This window comes from Palaemon carinicauda, chromosome 35 (assembly GCF_036898095.1).
Source record: "Palaemon carinicauda isolate YSFRI2023 chromosome 35, ASM3689809v2, whole genome shotgun sequence".
In the NCBI taxonomy this organism is placed as follows: Eukaryota; Metazoa; Arthropoda; class Malacostraca; order Decapoda; family Palaemonidae; genus Palaemon; species Palaemon carinicauda.
Genome location: NC_090759.1, coordinates 13520894 through 13542793, shown reverse-complemented (window position 1 = coordinate 13542793; position 21900 = coordinate 13520894). Strand labels below are relative to the sequence as shown.

Below are 21900 nucleotides of genomic sequence, written 5' to 3'. Positions count from 1 at the left end.
ATGAAATTATGTTAATAAGATGTAATGTTAATTTTTAAATATTAAACTTAGCCGGTGAATATATAATAGCTGACGTCTCCGACGGCTCGACAGATTCCAAAAACTCGCGAGCGATCGCCGTGAAGGTTGCGGGTGTGACCACCAGCGCCGACTATCGGCCAGATACCACATATACTTGTCAATTTCTCCAGTTCTTCTCTGTCGGTCTTGTCGACAAGTTGGTTCCGCTCGCTTTATGACCTCGAGTTTTCGACCGAATTGGTGAAGTACTTGGATTTGGTTTTATTGCTTTCGCCGTGTTGGATTATTCAATACTATCTTCAAAAGAAATGCTTTTGAAAGGAGAGGAAAAGTGTTTTGCCCTTGCTTTTTTTTTTTAATCTCTGGTTTTTCCATAGAGAAAAGATGGCCGACCCTTCCCTCAGTGTACGGAAGTGTGTTAAAGGCTTTTAGTAATTATTTTATCACTTTATAAATTATTGTTGATATTTATAGATTTACCTCTATATATTTTATATCTCACCCGCCTTTATTAGGCCTCTTCGATTAGCTTTCCATTTATACTAAACATCAAGATAAATTTTATGTTTTTGTTTATATGCGGCCTTTACCTATTCTATGTAGGCGGTCCTAACTTGGAAAACGAAGTTAAACAACGTTGAGCCCATTCAACTTTTATTTTTGTTTAGTATAAAACAGTTGCTCTGTAAGAGTGATGAAATGAATATTTTTTAGAAAATATTTTAAGAAATATATTCTTTGAATAGTCTTCGTGCTGTTTTTTCAAAGATGAACTAACGTTTGGTTTATTTATGCTACGCAGTTTGCGCTCTATCGTTACGATAGAGAAAGAGAGAATCACGGTTTCACTTTGCAAGAGTAAATCGATTTTGACGTTTTGTTCATTCTTCTTTCAAACTGAAGTGTTTTAGATACTAATTTAAAGGAACTTGTTAATTTTCAATTTCTTAGTCCTTTCAGTTTTTTTCCTTTAGTCAAATAACCTGTTATTGACGAGGTTGAGTGGGCCATTCTCTTGTGAGTGACAAGAGAGAGAGAGAGAGAGAGAGAGAGAGAGAGAGAGAGAGGAGAGAGACGAGAGAGAGAGAGAGATGGAGAGAGAGAGAGAGAGCGATCCGATCTTTATTCTCGTCCCAAGTCTCTGTACAAGGAGTTTGGGAGCGAGTAACGTTGTTCTCGATTCAGTTTTTTTTTTTTTTTTACTCTCGTCCCAAGTCTCTGTACGGGGAGAGAGGATAAAACGTTTTAGTTTTTATTCTCGTCCCAAGGCACTGTACGGGTGAGAGGATGGAAAACGTAGTCCGTAGTGAACTAGTGTTTAGTCTCCTCCCCAGTCACTGATCTTTTTAACTTTATATATTTCCGTTTTATTCGATATATATGTATATGTTTATTGATTTTTGCATGTGTGTTTCATTTTGTACTAATGTGCTTACATTATACGACTTCATTTCGCAATTCTAACCTTTTGATGTAAGGGAGAATTGCGTGCTTCAGGTAGAAATCAGTTTTATTCATGTTTAATGTGAGATTATTGAAAAATACGATATCAGTGAAGTAAGTGCAAAAAACATGTTCTGTGTTTCGGAGGGTTCGTTTGTTCGTGGCTTGTCACTTGCTAGTCCGAGACCTCTTTCAGGCTCCCCTGCACCAGGGAGAAGGAATGTCGTAGGACCTAAGGGAGTGAGGAGTGTAAACCAACGAACAGACGTTCCCTCAAAGGTATCAGACGTTGCTCGGCAAGCACGTCCTTGCCATAAGACAGGAGAGACGAAGTTTCTCCTCGTCTTCCGATGATTTGTCTCTTTAAAAGCCTGGGCGTAAAGTTTCGAGACGGTTGAAACATTTATTAGTTCCTTCAGAACAAGTTCAACGTCCTAGCTGTAGTCATAATAAGAGTCCCCGTTCATAGCGTTGACGTTCATGTACAGACGTTTTCTGCCACAGACTCGACGTGACGTTGAGCGGTAGACACCGTAGACACAACGTGACATCAAGTGTCAGTCACCGTAGTCTCGATATAGCATCGATCAGCAGTCACTGCTGTTTACTACGTGACGTTTGAATGTCAGCCACTGCAGTCACAGGTTGATCCGAAGTTAGATATGCTGTTAAAGCTTTCTTCTTCAATAGAAGCTTTCGATCCTATTCCTGTGCGAAAGGATCCTTTGCTTTTTGTACGTCACGTTCTGGGATACGTGATTCGGGTCTTCAACCTTCTAGACGAGCTTTGTTACGCCACGCTGACGTTATCTATAGTGACAGCTTTGCTGTTAAGCGAGATGCGGAGCATAAATCTCGATGTAACTTTGATCGCTTTGAACGTCAGCCACCGCAGTCACAGCGTGACGTTGAGATGCAGACACCGCAGACACGACGTGACGTTGAGCGGTAGACACCGTAGACATGACGTGACGTCGAGGGTCAGTCATCGTAGTCACGATATAGCATCGAACAGCAGTCACCGCTGTTACTACGGGACGTTTGAACGTCAGTTACTTCTGTCACGACGTGTAGTAGAATAACATTCTCTGCAGTCTCAACGTGACATCGTCCCTCCAACTTTAAATTCTGTTCATATACAAGTTGATGTAGCCTGTCAGGCTTTTCCTTCACGTCATTCTGAATATAAATCTCCTTCTCGCAAGACTTTAGATTTATCAGATGATGTGCCTTCTGAAGAAGTAGATGACCCCCTTTCAACTAATGTACCTTTGGGGAGTCATTCAGAAGAGGAGTAACCTAGGGTGGTCCAACAATCCCTTGTATTTTAATTATGAATTTCTTTAGTGAAATTTTGTCCTAGACTTTCTTTGACGCCTACTTTTACGAAGTCAGTTCTCTCTTGTTCTTCCAAGAGGGCCATGCTCTTACTGGGAGACTGGTTGGAATCCAGGAGAAGTTTAGGAAAGTCTGCTTTTGCTTTTCCTCCTTCTTAATTAGCTTCTCGCTCGGGCATCTGGTGTGACACAGGAGAAGCTCGAGGAGAAGTTCTCGGCTTGGGAGTACCTGCCTCTGCCCAGGGAGACTTCTTAAGCCTTGTGGACTCTCCTCGTTGTCTAGCCATGAGACTCTCCAAGATTTTATGGTCGGCTTCAGAGCTAGACCATCTCCTGTTAGGAGTTTTTTTCGAGCGTTTGAAGTTTTTATTTGTTGGATTGGTCCCTGGGAGCCTTAAGTAAGAAGGTCTCTCCAGCTGTCAATGTATTGCTGTACAATTATGTCATGCATGAACAAGGCTATCAGGGGTGGCTCCAATGATCTGGCAGCCACGTTCACTGCAGGAACAAGGCTATCAGGGATGGCTCCAATGATCTGGCAGCCACGTTCACTGCAGGAGTACTTGAGATGTAAGTGCGCTCAATGTGTTCATTGTCAAGACAAACTTCACGATGAAGACTACCAAATCTGTCTTGGCAGCAGTAAGGGAAGGCGACTGGATGGTCTCTTTCGACCTTCAGGATGCATACTTCCACATCCCGATTCATCCAAACTTTCAACAACATCTGAGATTTGTGGACGGGAAAGTAATGTACCAATTTCGAGCACTGTACTTTGGCCTCATTCCTGCTCCTCTTGTTTTTACAAGGCCCTTGCAAAATGTAGCAAGCTTTCTACTTTTTTTGAGGATTCAGAGCCTCCCTTTATTTTGACGACTGGCTAATCAGGGCGTCGTCATTAAATCGCTGTCTGGAGAGCCTCTAATGGACATTAGACCTAACCAAGGAGCTAGGTCTCATAGTGAACGTAGAGAAGTCGTAACTTACAGTACCCCATCCCAGACTATTCTTTATTTGGGAATGGAGATACAGTGTCTGATTTTTCGGGCCTTTTCGTCTCCCACAAGAATGGAACAAGCTCTGTTAAAAGTCCTTCACTTGCAAGAGAGAAACAGTTGCTCTGTAAGAGTTTGAACTAGCCTCGTAGGAACTCTTTTCATCGCTGGAGTAGTTTATCTCTCTGGGGAGACTCAACCTTTGCCCTCTCCAATTTCACCTAAACCATTGGAACAAGGAGAAGGGCTTAGAGAGTATCTCTTTCCCAATCTCCAACTCAGTCTAGACATGTCTGACTTGGTGGGACAGCAACATCAGACTTCAAGAAGGTCTTTCTCTTGCGATCAAGAACCCAAACCATGTGTTGTATTCAGATGCATCGGATTTGGGTTAGGGAGCTCCACTGGACAGTCTGGAATGCTCGGGTCTTTGGTCCACGGATCAGAAGGAACTCCATTTAAGGCAAGTAACATCCCTCCTTTGGCGAGATTTGTGCAAGGAAAAATGAATGTCTTGGCGGACTGCCTCAGCAGAAGAGGACAAGTCATCTCCATGGAGTGGACGTTGCACAAGACTGTGTGCGAGAAGCTATGGATGACATGGGGTCAACCCACCATAGATCTTTTTGCGACTTCACTGACAAAGAGGCTCTCGACTTACTGCTTTCCAGTTCCGGATCCAGAGGCAGCCCACATAGACGCTTTCCTGCTGGACTGGTCTCACCTGGACGTTTATGCCTTTCCACCTTTCAAGATCCTAAACAAGGTGCTGCAGAAGTTCACCTCTCACGAAGGGACCAGGTTGATGTTGGTTGCTCCACGCTGGCCCGCGAGAGAGTGGTTCACAGAGGTACTTCTATGGCTGGTAGACGTTCCAAGAAGTCTGCCGTTGCGGATGGATCTCTTGCGACAGCCTCACGTAAAGAGATTTCATCAAAGCCTCCCTACGCTTAGTCTAACTGCCTTCAGACTATCGAAAGACTCTCTTGAGCTCGAGGGTTTTCGAAGGAGGCAGCTAGAGCGATCGCGAGGGCTAGAAGATCCTCTACCATCAGGATCTATCAGTCGAAATGGGAGGTATTTAGAGACTGGTGCAAGTCCTCCTCTATTTCCTCTTCCAAGTGCCTCTGTAGCGCAGATTGCGGAGTTTCTGCTTTATCTTAGAAACGGTCGCTCCCTCTCTGCATCCACCATTAAAGGCTACAGAAGCATGTTAGCTTCTGTTTTCAGGCATAGGGGTTTGGATCTTTCTAATAACAAAGATCTCCAAGACCTGCTTAAGTCTTTCGAGACTTCCAAGGAGCGTCATATTTCGACTCCTGCTTGGAACTTGGACGTGGTCCTACGGTTCCTTATGTCAAACAGGTTTGAACCATTAAATTCAGCCTCCCTGAAGGATCTTACCCTCAAGACACTTTTTTTGGTGTGCTTGGCTTCGGCTAAAAGGGTTAGTGAGATACATGCTTTTAGCAAGAACATCGGCTTCTCCACTAATAAAGCAGTACTGTATGCGCTCTTCAACTTGGTTTTTTGGCCAAGAATGGACTTCCGTCTCGTCCTTGGCCTAAATCATTTGATATTCCCAGTCTTTCTGAGATTGTGGGGAATGAAGTTGAAAGAGTGCTGTGCCCCGTTAAAGCTCTTAAATTTTATTTATCCAGAGCTAAACCGCTACGAGGTTGTTCAGAGGCTTTATGGTGCTCCCGTTAAAAAGCTCTCTTTGCCCATGTCTAAGAATGCGTGGTCTTATTTTATTAGACTTTTGATTCGGGAGGCACACTCTCATTTAAGTGAGAAGGATCGTAATTTACTTAAAGTCAAGGCTCATGAAGTCAGAGCGATAGCAACTTCAGTAGCGTTTAAGCAAAATAGATCCATTAAAAGTATTATGGACGCGACCTTTTGGAGAGGCAAGTCGGTATTCGCTTCATATTACTTGAAAGATGTCCAGACTCTTTATGAGGACTGCTACACACTGGGACCATTCGTAGCAGCGAGTGCAGTAGTGGGTGAAGGCTTTACCACTACATTCCCTTAATCCCAATATCCTTTTAATCTACTCTTGAAACTTTTAATCTTATTTTGGGTTGTACGGGAGACTAAGAAGTCTTTCGCAATCTTTTTGATTTGGCGGGTGGTCAAAATGTTGTTTCTTGAGAGCGCCCAGATTAAGGGTATTGATGAGGTCCTGTTATAGGGGTGTTCGCCAAGGATATAACAGCTCCTGGGAGTTTTTCAGCATCCTGAGAGGATGGCTGGGCTTCGTGAGGAAAGCAGACTAATGAGGCAAAGTAATCATCAGAGTCAGCTTCCTTACCAGGTACCTATACTTAAGTTGGTTTTTTAATTGTCAAAAAACTCTTGAGCAAATACGCCTTTATTGTATTAATACTGGTCTCTACCCACCACCATGGGTGTGAATCAGCTATTATTCACCGGCTAAGTTTAATATTTAAAAATGATATTTTGATTATAAAATAAATTTTTGAATATACTTACCCGGTGAATATATAAATTAAAGGCCCTCCCTTCCTCCCCGATAGAGACCCAGCGGACTGAGAAGAACTGGAGAAATTGACAAGTATATGCGGTATCTGGCCGATAGTCGGCGCTGGTGGTCACACCCGCAACCTTCACGGCTCGCGAGTTTTTGGAATCTGTCGAGCCGTCGGAGACGTCAGCTATTATATATTCACCGGGTAAGTATATTCAAAAATTTATTTTATAATCAAAATATCATATTGTGTTGTAACATTTATTATAAATCACTGTTTTTAGGGCTACCAATAGACTTTAAAAGACAATATATTTGATACGTTTTGTAGTCTTCGACTAGCAGACTTTGAACAGCTTCACAGATACAGAAAATTTATTTTTGGAAAATAGCGATCGCATAAAAGGGGAATCGTATAATTTGGGACCCTACTGTACTTTGCTACTTCGCTCGATCATTTTCCCTTTGTCGATTGGTTGAGTAGGTGAGGCCCCCCAACCTTCCTTCGACGCATCCGTAAACAATAGGACTTCCGGAGGGTCGGGTGCAAAGGGCATCCCCATCTCGGTGTTCATCCTGTCGTGCCACCACTGCAAGACTACCTTTGTTTCTGGGGAGACCGGAACCAGATTGTGGGGATTTCTCCCCTGGGTCCAGTGTTCCTTCAGGTTCCACTGCACCGCTCGTAGTTTGAGTCTCCCTTGTGGCACTAACTTTTCTAAGGACACTAGGTGGCCCAGCAACCTCTGCCAATCCTTGGCCCTCCTGGGTTGGTCCAACAGAAAGGGTTGCAGAACTTGCTCCAGGTTCTCCAATCTCTCCAACGAGGGGAAGGCTCTCACTAGTCGTGTGTCCAGGACCATCCCCAAGTAGGTCATCCTGGTGGAGGGAATCAGTTGGGACTTCTCTAAGTTGACTGTGATGCCCAACTCCTCGCAGAGACGAAGTAACTTCGCGCCCTGCTCCTTCAATACTTCCTTTGAGGCTGAAAGAAGCAGCCAATCGTCTAGGTATCGGATCAGACGGATGCCCTGCTCGTGTGCCCATACGGAGACAGTCATGAAGACTCTTGTAAACACCTGAGGAGCCGTCGACAGTCCGAAGCAAAGGGTCTTGAATTGTAGCACTCGGGAATCCCACTTTATCCTGAGAAACTTCCTGCTGGAGGGGTGGACGGGGATTTGGAAGTAGGCGTCTTTGAGATCCAGGGATATCATGAAGTCCCCGTCCCTCAAGGCAGCCAACACTGTCTTTGCAGTGTCCATCTTGAACTCGGTTTTCGCCACAAACTTGTTGAGGGCCGACAGGTCTATTACTGGCCTCCACCCCCCTGTTGCCTTCTCCACCAGGAAGAGCCTGCTGTAGAACCCCGGGCCGGGCTCTTCGACTAGTTCCAACGCTCCCTTGGAGATCATGGACAACACTTGTTCCTGCAGTGCCGTCCGTTTCAAGGGGTCCTTGGGTATCAACCACTCCGCCTTAAGGGCTGGAATGAGCAGGGGAGGTTCTGCTAAGAAGGGTAGTCTGTAACCTTCCCTCAGGATTGCCACCGTCCAGGGATCCGCACCGTAATCTCGCCATGCTTGCCAAGAGTGTCTGAGGCTCCTGTAGGAGTAGGGGGCCTCGCCTCCTATCTCCTTCTGGAGGGGCGGCTGGACCGACCTCTTCTTGAGTTTCCGAAGGACGGTCTAAAGTTTGACGGAGGTGCTGTGGTACTTCTACGGGGGGTCTGAGTAGTTTGCAGCCAGGGATCCGAAGAGGCCTCTCTTCTAGGTTGGGCCGGGGATGAACGGGAAGGGTGAGGGACGTCCACGGAGGGCCTCCTGTGAGGTGGGCGTCTCATTGGGGGAGGTCTATGGTCTCCCACGTCCTTCCTCACCCTTTCAATCGTCTCTTCCACTATCTTAAGGGGAAAGATTGCCTCGTCCCAGAACGAGGAATTTCTCAACCTTCTCGCTTCCCGGTCAGGGAGTTTCCTCACCAATTTGCTGAGAATTGTGTGTCTCTTCCTCAGGACCCAATTGGTAGCCTGGGAGAGGGATTTTTAAGATAAGAATTTAAGGGCTTTGCCCCCTGAGCTAATCAGCTCTCTCAATAAGGCTTGGTTTTCTGGTAGGGACAAATCATAAGAGGACTGAAAGCCAACCAACGTGCAGGCCCACCAGTCCATCATGGAGGTCTCTGAAGGGGAAAAACGCACGGGCCATGGATGCTCTGTCTTCAGCGGCACCCTGGTTCAACGTGGTGATAGCCGTCTCCGTTGCTCGGGGTCCTCCCCGACGACCTTCCGGCACGTAAAATCTCTTCTGTGCCCTCAGTCCTGGAAGCAGCTTTGAGGCACTTTGACTCCTAGGGGCGTCCGCCAGGCCGTCCAAGAATTTGTCAATATGCTCCATACCCAGCTTTACGTCAGGAGCTAAGGGTAGAGCTAAGGAGGGCTTTTGCTGTATTGGGTTCTCCACCAGCCTGCTAAGTCCGGAGAGCCAGGTCTGTTCAGTGGTGGGTATGGGCTCATCCAGCCGATGGTGCCACCTTATGAGGGCCAACACCTTCCGATAGGAGGAGATGTCATTGGATGAGCACTCTCCTCCCTCAACCAGGGCCTCTGTCACCAGCCCCTCCGCACGAGTATCATCGGTGACGGTGGGGGGGGGTAACGTTGAACGGGCCTGCCCGTGTCACGGGCGGACCCGCAGAGGCGAAGGTATCCGTCATGGGATTACCTTGCCCTGCGGGTTTCCTTGCATCTGTGGAGATATCCCTGGCCGTAGGGCGCCCTTGGAGCTTAATGAAGTCAACCAAGGAGCCCGTGGCTGGCGTAACGCCTTCCACCTGATGGAGCGCCTCCCTCCGCAGAGTAGTGGCAGGGGAGGCCTTCGTCGACTTAGGCGCATCACGGGGAGCTTGGAAAGACCTCTCTTGGTGAGGTTCCCGTCCGTAGGAGGAGAAGGCGGGGCGAGACGGTGAGGACGAGGCTCTAGGGAGCCACCTGGAAGCGACCGCGGCTGTGGTGACCTTAAACAGCTCGCTCCGGGGCACCGTGATGTTCACCCAATCCCTCGACTTACTCCTCTTCGCCTTCTTCTTAGATGGTCTGGACTCCTTCCTATTCTGTCTTGAACGGGAGCGGGACTTCTTCTTTTTCCTAGACCTCTCGCGTTTCCTCCTTGAGGACCTAGTATCGTCCTCCGATGACGATGAATCTGCGGATGAGGAAGACGACGAGGAGGAGAGGGAATCAGCCGAACCGCCTGAGACGTCCAATTCCGCAGGGGGAACTCCATGACGAATTTCTGGTGCCGCAGGCTGCAGGAAGACGGGCGGGAGCATCGCCAAGGGCGGCAGGGGGGACCGAGGAACGTTCTTCCGGGCGATCCAATGGTCAAACTCTTCTTCTAGCCTGAAGGGTGACCTGCAGGGTGTTCTAGGGAGATCCCAAACGGCGGGGTCCGAATTCGACGAATGACCTTTCTCGGCATCCCCCCCGGTGGCCGAAGTACCTGAAATACATACCCAAGATGCGGGAGAAGAGGTAGTACCTGACTTCCCCCACATAGGGTCTTCAGTAGAGACGGGCCCTGCGGGCACCAGGACCTCGTCTCCCACACACACTCGCGCATCTCCCTCAGGCCCCACACATGCCTGTATCACATCAGTAGCTTCCCCCACAGTTAAATCAGACTCCTGGGGAAGGACAATGGGCCGCTTCCCCACAACGGACTTACCTCGTCCCCCCTACTCTGGGTAGGGGAAGATGGAAGGGAGCCACGTTACGACGGGGCATAACAGAAGACGCGTTAGCTTTCTTGGGCGATTTCTTGGCCAACTTCTTCTTCTTAGTCCCATAAAGGACCCACTGGATTTCGCCCCAGGACTCGCACTCCGAGCACGTGGCGGTAGGGGAGCATACCTTGCCCCTACATGACGAACAACGCGAGTGTGGGTCAACCTCGGGCTTCGAAAGGAAAGCCCCACAAGACTTACTGGCCACAGGCCCAGGGCAACGGCGGGGATGCTCCATAATGAAACACTAACACACCAAGAGACACAGGGACACAAAGGAAAGGGGTAAGGATACGGGCACAGGAACCACGTGGTGTACACAAAGGGTCGCACTGGGTAAGAGAGAGCGCGGCGAGATGTGAATCACGTCGCGACCAGAAACTTACTGAGGAGCACGACCTGAGCTAGCACGCTCTCCGACCTCGGGTCGCCTCAGGGCGCGTATCACTCCGCCTGAGGTCACCCATAGAAAATGGGAATAGGGTAAACTATACAAAATTCTGGTCAGTTGGGAAAGAGTTACCAGTAACTCCTAAGAAAGTAGTTCTAGGTAAGTACTCTGTGTTGGAACAATTCTAAATTATATTTATATAACTTTTTTACTTGTGCAATTTAAAATTCTAAACGATAAGGCTATAAATAGTTTAGAGATTTGTCATTTAGGAATAAGATATGAATTTGTTTATATATATGACATAACCGAATTTTTCTGAATTCTTGTCTTATTAGTTTAGTGGATATAAATTCAAATTCTGGGGTTATTTGTTTAGTGAATGTGATAAATTCAACTGGAATTAGGATTTTCTGTAACCTGCCTTATGATAGTACCATAACTATGATTCCATACTTTAGTTATGGGTACAGTAATTTTTAATTTGTTCCATAACCGAAATACAAACCACGCTATTTACATGGGGTATTACTTTCGGCGTAGCTGAAATGAGGAGCCATTAGATTTTTAATGAGGGTTAACTACCCTCTCGCTAGTTAGAGAGGGGGGGGTAGGGGAGGGGTAGCTAGCTACCCCTCCTCCCTCACACACCGGTGAACTGATTCACTTCACTTTTGGCTCGGGTGATGATCAGACCTGTCTGTCTCACCCTCGCATTTTTGACAGCCTTAATTTGTTTGCTTTTTCTTACAGCTTGTGTTCTTGAAAATTGGCCTCCATCCATCATGCGGAAGTGCCCTGGACTTCCCGACCGCCCTTGTGGAACGTTCATGTCGGCGGTCGAGACCGACCCTCATTCCTTATGTCCGTACTGCCGAGGCAACGGTGTGAAAGGAACAAAACTTGTAGTGAGTGCAGGGAGTGGTCTACCTCCCAGTGGGAGAGGTTTTCCCGGCGACGTAAGAAGAAGTCTAAGCGTGACCTTTCTCCTTCAAGGGCTGCCTTGAAGAAGGAAGGTTCCAAAGACTCTTCTTCCACTGCCCGAAGCTCCCACTCGATCGGTCTCTCGCGAGGGGCTGTCGAGTGGTAGCGTAGGCCTTTCTGTTGTTGACCAACCTCGGGGTTTGGGAGAGAGAGTTGCCTCCCATAGCAAGGCAGCTCCTCCTCCTCCACCTCCGGGGGAGGATTTTGATGATTCTGTGTCTAACAATGATCTTTTGCAGCTTTGGGCTTCCTTGGGGCTTAATGGCTCGCCCTCCAGGGAAGCCCTGTTTGACCTGATCCAGTTGGGTGCAGCTGTCAAACAGTCGCCGGTAATAGCAGAGGTAGATCCTCTGTCTATTGTTGACGTTGTTGTGGCAGAGGCTTCCGACGGATCGGGCCAAACCCCTGCCGTTGTTGCTGAAGGCTCAGTTCCCCCCTCCGAACATCCTTCGAGGGAGGAGCCGGGTCCAACGGTCTCTCCTGCGGGTGATTCTTCCCCCCGGGGGAGTTCACTGACAGAGACTCCTCTTCAGAGGACCGACGATGGTGTTGCTGCCCCTCGAGGTCGTCTTCGCCGTAAGGCTCAACCTCCTCTTCGCCGTCAAGGCCTTCCTTCCCCTTACAAGGGGGTTAGGAGGCGCCTCTTTGGTTCTTCGCCTTCGACGTCTCCCGCAGAGGAGCCTCCTCGACGTGAGCAGACCATTACAGCCGCATCGCTAGACCTCTCAGCTGATCGTTCGCGATCACCGACGCCTGCCAAACCTGCTAGCCTTCCTTCTCCTTTTGCGGATGCAGATGCGCTGTGGACGCCTACGCACCCACACGCTCTCTCGCCCGCGCGCGAACCCGCGATTCTACCATCGCACCAGCTCCAGCGCGACCCCGATCGCGATTCCCGCCGGGTTTTGCAGCACGGGCAACCTTGCAAGTCCTCGGGAGCAACGCGTACTTCCAGATCATCGTCACGATCTCCACCGCATAAGCGCAGAGCAGCGCTCTTGCAGGAGGAGGAAGATTCTTCAGAGAGGTCTAGGCAACACCCTTCTTTTCAGGTAGACCCTGTGGTATCCACTCCTAAGGATCGCCCGATCCCCTTCCCTCCAGCGGGAGTCGCTGACACCGAGTCTGTTTGCCGTCAGCCTTGGTTGGGGTCTCTGATCAAAGCGGTCGTCCAGGCTGTTAAGCCGGCCCTCGTTGATCTAGGCCTCAAACCAACGGCAGCCTCGTCCCCGCTGAAGAGGAGAGGAGTGGACTTCGTGATAACTTCTCCTAGGGTCAAACTGGCTCCCAAGAAGTCCGTCAGGAAGGTCCCTTCCCCCCCTCAGACGGTTTCTCCTTCCCCTGTGGACGAAGCCTTTCCGTCCTCAGGAGAGTCCAGCGAGGTGGGACATTCTCCCATGGCACCAATGGGAGGAACCCCACCTCGAGTAGGAGAATCGTCTCGTGTGGGAGCAGCGAGGAGCCCTCAGACTTCTTTACTGGAGTCCTGTATCTCTCCTAGGAGGAAGCCCAAGGACTCGAAGACTGTCCCCAAGTCTTCATCTCGGATTCGACCAGAGCCAGCTAGACCCCAGGAGAATGTCCGTGTGTCCCCCCAAGTAGAGCAGTTGGGGACAGGAGACTTTGCTGCTAGTCCACAAGGAGGAGAGCTGCACGAGTCGGAGCATGCCTTCTGGCAGGTCCCGAGTCTGACGAGGCAACTCAACAGTTTCGAGGACCCGGAGACCACCCCTCGTGAAGGCAAGGATACGGTTCTGGACCAAGTCTATGGCACTCAAAAACATCCGAAGGCCAGTGCGGCTCTGCCCTGGTCCCAGGGGGTTAAGAGCGCCAGAGACAAGGTAGAGAGCCAGCTCTCCGAACTCGCCTCCTCCAGCCGTTCCCCTGCCGGCAACAAACTCCTCCCACCTCCTCACGTGCAGCAAAGGAGGTACTTCGAGATCATGGAGGAGTCTTGTTTAGCTCTTCCTCTCCACCATTCTGTGGAAGAGCTCTCCAGGGGAATTTCTCTCGAGAAACTCTCCGCCCGGCAGGTGACATTCTCGGCTACAGAGATCTTGAGCCAGGAGAAGGTCGCAAAGTGTGCCATGCAGACCAATTCATGGCTGGATGTCTGGCTGGGGTCTCTGGGCATCCTGCTGCGATCCGAGGACTTGTCCAAGGAGAGCACCAGGAAGGCCATGGAGACTTTTCTCCTCTCGGGCACGCGCACCATCGAGTTTCTGGCTCACCAAGTTTCGAACTTGTGGGCAAACTCGATCTTGAAGCGTCGTGATGCGGTGACCGAGAGGTTCCATGCAAAGGTCCCAGATGTGGATGTCTGCAGGCTCAGACACTCTTCCATCCTTGGAAAGAACCTGTTTGAGCCCAAGAATGTGGAACGTACAGCTGAGAGGTGGAGGAAGTCGAATCACGATTCTCTCCTCCAAAGGGCTCTTACATCCAGACCCTACAAGCCTCCAGCACCTTAACAACAACAGCCTCGTCAGTCTAGGACATCGAGACCGGCTCCGGCAGCATAGGCATTGGTGTCCAAACAGCAGCCCTTTCCCGTCAAGGATAGGAAGGGCGTGAAGTCCTCCAGGGGAGGCAAGAATCCTAGAGGGAGCGGCTGAGGCCGCAAACGCTAGGATTGGCAATCCCCCTGCGTGTCCGCCAGTGGGGGGATGCCTGCAGAGTTGCGCGTTCAGGTGGCAGCAACTCGGTGCCGATTCCTGGACGATCTGTGATCAGCCAAGGATATCGCGTCCCGTTCACGACATCTCTTCCTCCCCTGACAGCGAATCCAGTGTCGTTGAGCTCCTATGCCATGGGATCAGCAAAGGGGCTAGCCCTTCGTGCAGAAGTCGAGACCATGCTCAAGAAGGATGCTCTACAAGAGGTCGTCGACGGCTCCCCACGCTTCTTCAGTCGACTCTTTCTTGTAAAGAAGGCGTCTGGAGGCTGGAGACCCATCATCGACCTCTCAGCCCTGAACAAGTTTGTCAAACAAACTCCGTTCAGCATGGAGACAGCAGAGACAGTCAGACTTGCAGTGAGACTGCAAGACTTCATGTGCACACTGGATCTAAAGGACGCGTACTTCCAGATCCCAATCCATCCGTCTTCCAGGAAGTGCTTGAGATTCAGCCTAGACAACAAGATCTACCAGTTCAAGGTGCTGTGTTTCGGTCTCTCCACAGCACCACAGGTGTTCACCAGAGTGTTCACCCTGATATCTAAGTGGGCATACAGGATCGGCATCCGTCTCCTTCGCTATCTGGACGACTGGCTGATCCTGGCAGACTCGGAGTCAACCCTTCTTCGACACCGAGACAAGCTTCTGGGACTTTGCCAAGATCTAGGGATCATGGTAAATCTCGAGAAGTCTTCTCTGCTTCCATCTCAACGACTGGTATATCTAGGCATGATATTGGACACCAATTTCCACAAAGCCTTTCCATCAGACGACAGGATAGCAAGGCTGAGGAGGGTCGCAGAACTTTTCCTCAGACGGGAAGAGCTTCCAGCCCAATCTTGGTTACGTCTTCTAGGTCACCTGTCCTCCCTGGCCCCTCAGGATGAGATCCCTACAATGGCGGCTCAAGTCCCGGTGGAGTCGAGGCCACGATTCCCCGGAGTTTCTGGTTCCCATAGGGCCCGCGGAACGGACGGACCTGCAGTGGTGGTTGACCGACGGAAACCTTCGAAAGGGAGTGGATCTTCTCGTCCTCCACCCGGATTTGATGCTGTTCTCGGACACGTCAAAAGAAGGGTGGGGGGCCCACGTTCTGAACCACAGGATCTCAGGTCGGTGGTCAGAATCAGAAATGTACCTCCACATCAATCTGCTAGAGATGAAGGCTGTATATCTGGCCTTTCAACAGTTCCAACAGACCCTGGCGGGCCACTCTGTGGTGGTGATGAGCGACAACACCACAGTAGTGGCTTATATCAACAAGCAGGGAGGTACCTTTTCACAACAGCTATCATCCATTCTTGCAGTAGAGATTCTGAGATGGGCCAAAGTCCGCTCGATACCACTATCAGCTCGCTTCATTCCGGGCAAAAGGAATGTGCTCGCCGACAGTCTGAGCAGAGTTTCGCAGATAGTGAGTACCGAGTGGTCTTTAGATTTTCTAGTAGCCAACTAAGTCCTGACTTTGTGGGGTTCCCCGACAGTGGACTTGTTCGCGACAGCCTTGAATTTCAAGCTCCCGCTGTACTGCTCCCCAGTCCCGGACCCCAAGGCACTCTGGCAAGATGCCTTCCAACAACGGTGGGACAACATCGACGTCTACGCCTTCCCACCGTTCTGTCTGATGAGAAGGGTGCTCAACAAAACCAGACTATCGGTCAACCTGTCGATGACCTTGATAGCTCCGCTATGGCATCATGCAGAGTGGTTCCCGGACCTTCTGCAGCTCCTGACGGAACTCCCCAGAGAACTTCCCCCACGACACGAGCTACTCAAGCAACCACACTGCAACATCTTCCACAAGCCCGTAGCTTCGCTTCGGCTCCACGCCTGGAGACTATCCAGCATCTCCCCACACATAGAGAGGCTTTTCGCAACGAGTTGCGGAGAGGATGTCTCGACACCTGCGAAAGTCATCTGCAGGGGTCTACCAGGCGAGGTGGAAAGAGTTCTGTGGTTGGTGTCGTGGGAGGGGTATCTCTCCCCTCGATGCTACTATTCCAGCAATAGCAGAGTTTCTTGTTTATCTGCGGGAGGAAATGCGCCTTTCGGTCTCGGCGGTGAAAGGCTATCGCTCAGCCTTAAGCCTGGCCTTCAAGCTGAAAGGATTGGACATTTCTTCTTCGCTGGAACTTTCCTTGATCTTACGAAGCTACGAACTTACCTGCCCTCAGTCGGAATTGAGACCTCCTCCATGGAACTGGGTTCGGGTTCTCAGGGCTCTTAGGAGACCTTCGTTCGAACCATTACGCCAGGCTTCTGATCGTCACCTGACTTGGAAGACGGTGTTCCTGCTCGCTCTAGCTTCTGCCAAGCGTGTCAGTGAACTTCATGGTCTCTCGTACGACGTTGCCCATTCAAGGGGATGGGGGGAGGTAACGTTCAGGTTCGGCCCTGACTTTGTTGCCAAGACTCAACATTCTGGGGTTCCGGACCCACGGTTCGACTCCTTCAGGGTTTCGAGTCTTCATTCTGTAACAGATGACCCAGACCATCTCCTACCATGCCCAGTAAGGAGTCTGAGGCGTCATCTTAAAAGATCAGCTGCAGTCCGTCCTTGCGTACAAGCCCTGTTTGTGAGCACGGGAAGGACGAAGAGGAGGGTCACCAAGAATACCATTTGTTTGGATTCGAAGGGTCATCCATCATTCCCTGAATCCAGACCCTCCTCCGTCCCTGGCATTCAAGAGAAACTTCTCTGTGATGCAGGTGCTACAAGCTGGGGTCTGGAAGCATCAAACGACCTTCGCAGCCCACTACCTGCAGGACGTGACCCACAGGAGCCTCGATACGTTCTCTATCGGCCCTGTGGTGGCTGCACAACAGCTGGTCTAACCTCAGGCTCCTTAATGGACAGGTAGCAGAAGGTTGAGGGCATTGTTACCCGGTTTTAGACTGCATGAATGAAAAAGTATGCCTGGCCCTTACTCTTCTTCATCCTCCCCTCTCTTGGGGAAAGCAGCATCCTGGGTTCTCTGCATAGCTGACCTCAAACCACTGCAGGTAAACCATGCTTCCTTGTGCTCCTAGTATTAAATATAATACTGTCGCATCCCCCTTACCCTGATGAGGTGGTATTGGGAACGTCCTAACCTAGATTTCCATCTAAAGGACTTCAGCCAAAGCCAGTAAGGCTGGGACTTTCCACCGTACCTAAAGGGTTAAGTCACCCCATGTAAATAGCGTGGTTTGTATTTCGGTTACGGAACAAATGACAAATTCGGAGATAATTTGTATTTTTCCTAACCATACAAACCTTAGCTATTTACACATATTTGCCCGCCAGCCCTGTCCCCCGTGAAGTCCTATCTCTAAGCGAAGTGAATCAGTTCACCGGTGTGTGAGGGGGAGCGGTAGCTAGCTACCCCTCCCCTACCCCCTCGCTAACTAGCGAGAGGGTAGTTAACCCTCGTTAAAAATCTAATGGCTCGTCATTTCAGCTACGCCGAAAGTAATACCCCATGTAAATAGCCAAGGTGTATATGGTTAGGAAAAATAAAAATTATCTCCACATTTGTCATTTTAAATATGTAACTTCCTTGGTAGTTACATATATGTATCTTAATCCCACGTTGCGTCGTATATATGTGGTGTAAGTACAGTATATTTGAAAATTAATTTTGTACAGTAGTTTTTAATTTTCTCTTTTCAAAGCAGTTTAGCTAATCAAAATTTTGTTTATTACAGAAAGTTGCCTTGGACTGGCCTCCTGAATGCAGTGACTGCCTTTCATAGCATACTAAGGGTTTTTTTTATTCAATAAAGGATTTTTTTGGACTGGCCTCCTGAATGCAGTGACTGCCTTTCATAGCATACTAAGGGTTTTTTTTATTCAATAAAGGATTTTTTTAAGTCAAAATTTATATATTTTATGTGCCTATCAGTCCAGGAAAGGAAACTAAATATTAAGGAAAGCAGCCAAGTGTTACAAAACTTAATTTTTATTTTTCATTTCTTACACTATTAGTAATCTTTTGAGGAAAATGTTACCTTTCATAAATCATTAAAATCTGTCCCACTTGGGACATTCAGTAGGTACACCCTAAAATGGAATCTAAATGGGCGTCATACTATATATATCACATATTGGAAAAAAGTTCAACATCGATTACATGCCCCAAAGGAATGATTCCTCAATGTGCATAAAACCTATCTTCTTTAGTTGGCAATTATTCTGTCATCTTCAGCAAATCTTTTAAGATGACAGCCTGGTTATTGCAATTATAAAATCATAGTACAGAATTCAGTACAATAGGCTAGTGGCTTTCTTGTATTAATAAAATGAGCTATTTGTTAACATCAAAATCTTTTATAGTATCCAGTAAATACAATAAGCCTTATATATTTAAATCTTTCAGTAGCTTAGAAAGTAATAATAATAATAATAATACTGTATTATGTATCTTCCGGATCCTGTGGCAGAAGTCAGCTACTTTCATCCTCATATTCTTATCTTGATATTCTTATCTTGGACTACAAGTTCTAAGGTCCCTAGTAATAAAGTCTGAACAGCAGCATCAATACGAAGAGGAGAGGGGTTTGCATCTTCAGTAACATAGGACTTCCTAATTCTTTTGCTTAGAGAATGCTGGAGACAGGACCTTGTTCGAGCATAACGAGTTATTTGAATCAGAGACCTGAGCATTTACACTGCAAAGCCACTTGAGCAAGCTCCAACCAAGGCAATTCAAGGGCAGGCCTCATCAGGTTGAGCAAGCTCCAACCAAGGCAATTCAAGGACGGGCCTCGTCAGGTTGAGCAAGCTCCAACCAAAGGAATTCAAGGACAGGCCTCATCAGGCTGAGGAAGCTCCAACCAAGGCAATTCAAGGAAGGGCCTCATCAGATTGAGCAAGCTCCAACCAAGGCAATTCAAAGACAATTTGATCGCCCGAGCAAGATCCAACCAAGGCAATTTAAGGACGGGCCTCGTCAGGTTGAGCAAGCTCCAATCAAGGCAATTCAAGGTTGGTCTTCAATCCTTGAGGGGCACCAAAGTGCCACTTAATGGATGTCATCCCCACCATGACTGGTGCCCTAGTTAGTTCCCCAATGCCATCGACTTGGTGATGGTCTAAATTTGGATTCCGATGAAGGGTTGATGGTATATTATTATTACTACTTGCTAACCTACAACCCTACTTGGAAAAGCAGGATGCTATAAGCTCAGGGGCCCGAACAGGGAAAATAGCTCAGTAAAGAAAAAACTAAAAATGAAATATTTTAATAGCAACAACATTAAAATAAATATATCCTGTAGAAACTATAAAAACTTTAACAAACCAAGAGAAAGAAATTAGATAGAATAGCATGTACGAGTGTACCCTTAAGCAAGAGAACTCTAACCCAAGACAGAGGAAGACCATGGTACAGAGGCTATGGCACTACCCAAGACTAGAGAACAATGGGTTGATTTTGGAGTGCTGCTCTCCTAGAAGAGCTGCTTACCATAGCTAAAGTCTCTTCTACCCTTATCAAAATGAAAGTAACCACTGAACAATTACAGTGCAGTAATTAGCCCCTTGGGTGAAGAATTGTTTGGTAATCTCAGTGTTGTCAGGTGTATGAGGAGAGAGGAGAATCTGTAAAGAATATGTCAGACTATTCGGTGTATGTGTAGGCAAAGGGAAAGTGAACCATAACCAGAGATAGAGATCCAATGTAGTACTGTCTGGCCAGTCGAAGGACCCCATAACTCTCTAGTGGTAGTATCTCAACAGATGGCTGGTGCCCTGGCCAACCTCCCTTGTGAACGAGTTGGTTGACTTCCCCAACTCTTCAACCCTAAGATATATATCTAGGTTGATAGGTTGATGAAGAGGCCATCTGCTGCCCGGATAGTGGCCTTTGCATACGTCTTACGTGACGGTGCATGCCTGTACCACTGAAGGACAAATAAGAGATTGCAGTGAGAAACAGGCACTGATGTATCTTTGGACAGCCGTTCTGATGATCTTCAGTACAGACATGGGTGGGATAATCTCCTCGACCCATTACTGAAACGAGAAGGTAGGTACATCTCTCTGGATGAGATGGAATATTGGGGAGAAGGTCATCCTCTGGCTGGGAGATCTGGGCAGAACAGATTTCTTGCCGAAGCTCTCAAATGACGTGAGATTCAGAGGAACCATCGTCACAAAGCTCGTATATTGAAATCACAAGATGAATATTCGAAGTCTAGTCCAAATACTCTGGGCCCTGTCGTGTAATGTACTATTAAAGGGTGTAATAGCTGCATTACATTCCAAAGTGGAATGATGATGTGGAGACCAATCACAATAGGCAAGTGTGAACACAAAAACCTTGCTGCAGGTGAGGTAGCATGCAAATGTCTTGCGGGTGGAGACTTTTTTCTGAAAGATCTTAAGACTGAAGAGCTATCCCGTTGGTATTGCATATGTGGAACTGGCCAAGCGTTTGAATCTCTATGGCGACATTGTCCTCTTTAGGGTAATATTTCTCATCCTCTGTGTGGGGTTGTTCCCCTGGAAGTATCACTTTCAGACAAAGGAAGGGAATGATGAAGACTGTCATCATTCAGGCCAATGGTGTGAGTATTCGTATGTGACCACATCCGTATATTCGCTCCACTCCATTTTTAGTGAGGAGAAGTGTCTAAAGGCTCAGGTGCAGAGGACAAGGTTAAAGGTGCAGAGCTGGGAGAAGGAGGACATCGTGCAAGGGCGCTTCATCCCCTTACCATTAGACATTGTTGAAGATATTCTTGTCGTCGATACCGCAGACTCCCCTTTCGGGGATCCTCTCCATTAGGCCGGGACTCTTTTGTCGTATCCATAACTCTTTCTGGGGCGGAAGATGAGAAAGGCACAGCTGCAGTAGCCCTGGTGGGCTGAGCATCAGCTAAAACCTTCAGCAACTTTGTACTTTGTAGACTGAACACCAACACCAAAGGCAAACCACAAGGTCCTTAGGTTCAAGTCCCCAGGGAACAACAGTCTTTAAGACTGTGGTCTCAGGTCAAAGGGAAGGATGGGAATATCACCTTCATTGGTTGGTGACAAACCTGCCTCCCCTGAAGCTCACCCTGAGAGCAGATTGTAGTCACTTTCATTCTTTGATTTTCTTCCGAAGGACTCTGTTTTAGAGGAAGCCAAAGAAGGGCTTCTTAGGAGGAGTCTCTCTCAGCCACCTTCTCTGCCTTATTCAAACAATTGTAAAGGGGCAGGGGGGGGGGGCTTCAACAATCACAGGACTGCAAAGGGGACACAAAGCACAAGGATTGACAATCTGCCTGCTCATGAACTTGCTGTGATGGCCAGGTTGACCAGGGCAGACCAGCATGCATACAGGTTGAATCCATTCCTCACACACAAAACAATCTGAAAAGAGAAAAAATAAATTAGAAACAGCCAGGCTTTGTCAAGCTCAGAGTACATGCCCACTGCTCTTAAGGTTACTGTGTGCGCTGGCAAATGATTATTGTACGTTTAGAGTGGGAAAAAAAAAAAGTTAAATCTTACATTTGTCACAGAATTATTCGATTTATAAAGAAGTTTTGATAGTATGATTTTAAATACAATAGGTGTCAATAATGGAGAAAAATGTACCTAAATTTTTTTTTCAAATCATGAATTTTCCTAATAAATAAAAAAGTTGAAGTTTTTGATCAAATGACTTGGAATGTTTATATGATGAAATTTTTATATGATGAAGGTATATGTCTAAAACAGAAATTGTGTATTTTGAATCATTAGAAGAAAAAAAATGCAGGACATAGCGGACGGTCCCCTTAAATCATGCTCTATTAAAGGACAA

General features: G+C 48.0%; 1 protein-coding gene across 1 annotated transcript in view; it reads left to right on the top strand.

Moving 5' to 3' along the window:
• Pus10 (Pseudouridine synthase 10) overlaps positions 1–17963 on the top strand; it is a 219546-nt gene extending 201583 nt beyond the window's left edge. Inside the window, exon 10 of the mRNA XM_068358729.1 lies at positions 17813–17963. Coding sequence (XP_068214830.1) covers positions 17813–17860 — 48 coding nt within the window. The 3' untranslated portion in view covers positions 17861–17963. The remainder of the gene's footprint in view (positions 1–17812) is intronic.
• Positions 17964–21900: the final 3937 nt, after the last annotated feature.